At 43.7% G+C, this 529-nt stretch overlaps 1 protein-coding gene across 1 annotated transcript; it reads right to left on the reverse strand.

Annotated features, from left to right (window-relative positions):
* Positions 1-41: 41 nt before the first annotated feature.
* On the reverse strand, positions 42-526 carry LOC111787229 (basic form of pathogenesis-related protein 1-like; the record flags this gene model as incomplete). Its single annotated transcript, XM_023667308.1, has 1 exon — positions 42-526. A coding segment is annotated over one exon (414 nt), but the record flags the coding sequence as incomplete, so codon positions are not given.
* Between the last annotated feature and the right edge of the window lie 3 nt (positions 527-529).

The raw sequence follows: 529 nt of genomic DNA on the forward strand, positions 1-529 counted from the left end.
AAAAACATGTGTATTAACACCAACTAATGACAACATCATCATCTCAAGCACCATTTATTTTCAAGAACAAAAGCATATACGAACTTCATTATTATTATTATCATTAGCATACTTAATAAGGCCACTCGCCATCCCAATTGCCTGGAGGATCATAATTGCAAGACACAAACCACCAGCCATTGTTGCATTGAACTCTCGCACACCCAACACGATAAGAGCTTTGCCAAACAACCTGCGTGTAATGAAGACACTCACCTCCAGCACATGCATTAGTGTTGTAACTATAGTAAGGCTTTTCATCAACCCATAGCTTCACTGCAGCTGTGCCAGTGAATCCATTGTTGCCCTTTGCAAGGTTCTCGCCATACGGCCCGTTCGAATGCACCAATTGGCAATCTCCTTTCCTCGAGTTCGCGTATGTTTGAGCGTAGGCGGCTAGAGTTGTGTTCCATACCATGTTTCCGACGCCGACGGCTGATCTGGCTGAGTTGTGGTTATTAATGTAATCTTGAGCTGAATTCTGGGCATC

The sequence above is a fragment of the Cucurbita pepo genome, unplaced genomic scaffold (assembly GCF_002806865.2).
Source record: "Cucurbita pepo subsp. pepo cultivar mu-cu-16 unplaced genomic scaffold, ASM280686v2 Cp4.1_scaffold007378, whole genome shotgun sequence".
In the NCBI taxonomy this organism is placed as follows: domain Eukaryota; kingdom Viridiplantae; phylum Streptophyta; class Magnoliopsida; order Cucurbitales; family Cucurbitaceae; genus Cucurbita; species Cucurbita pepo.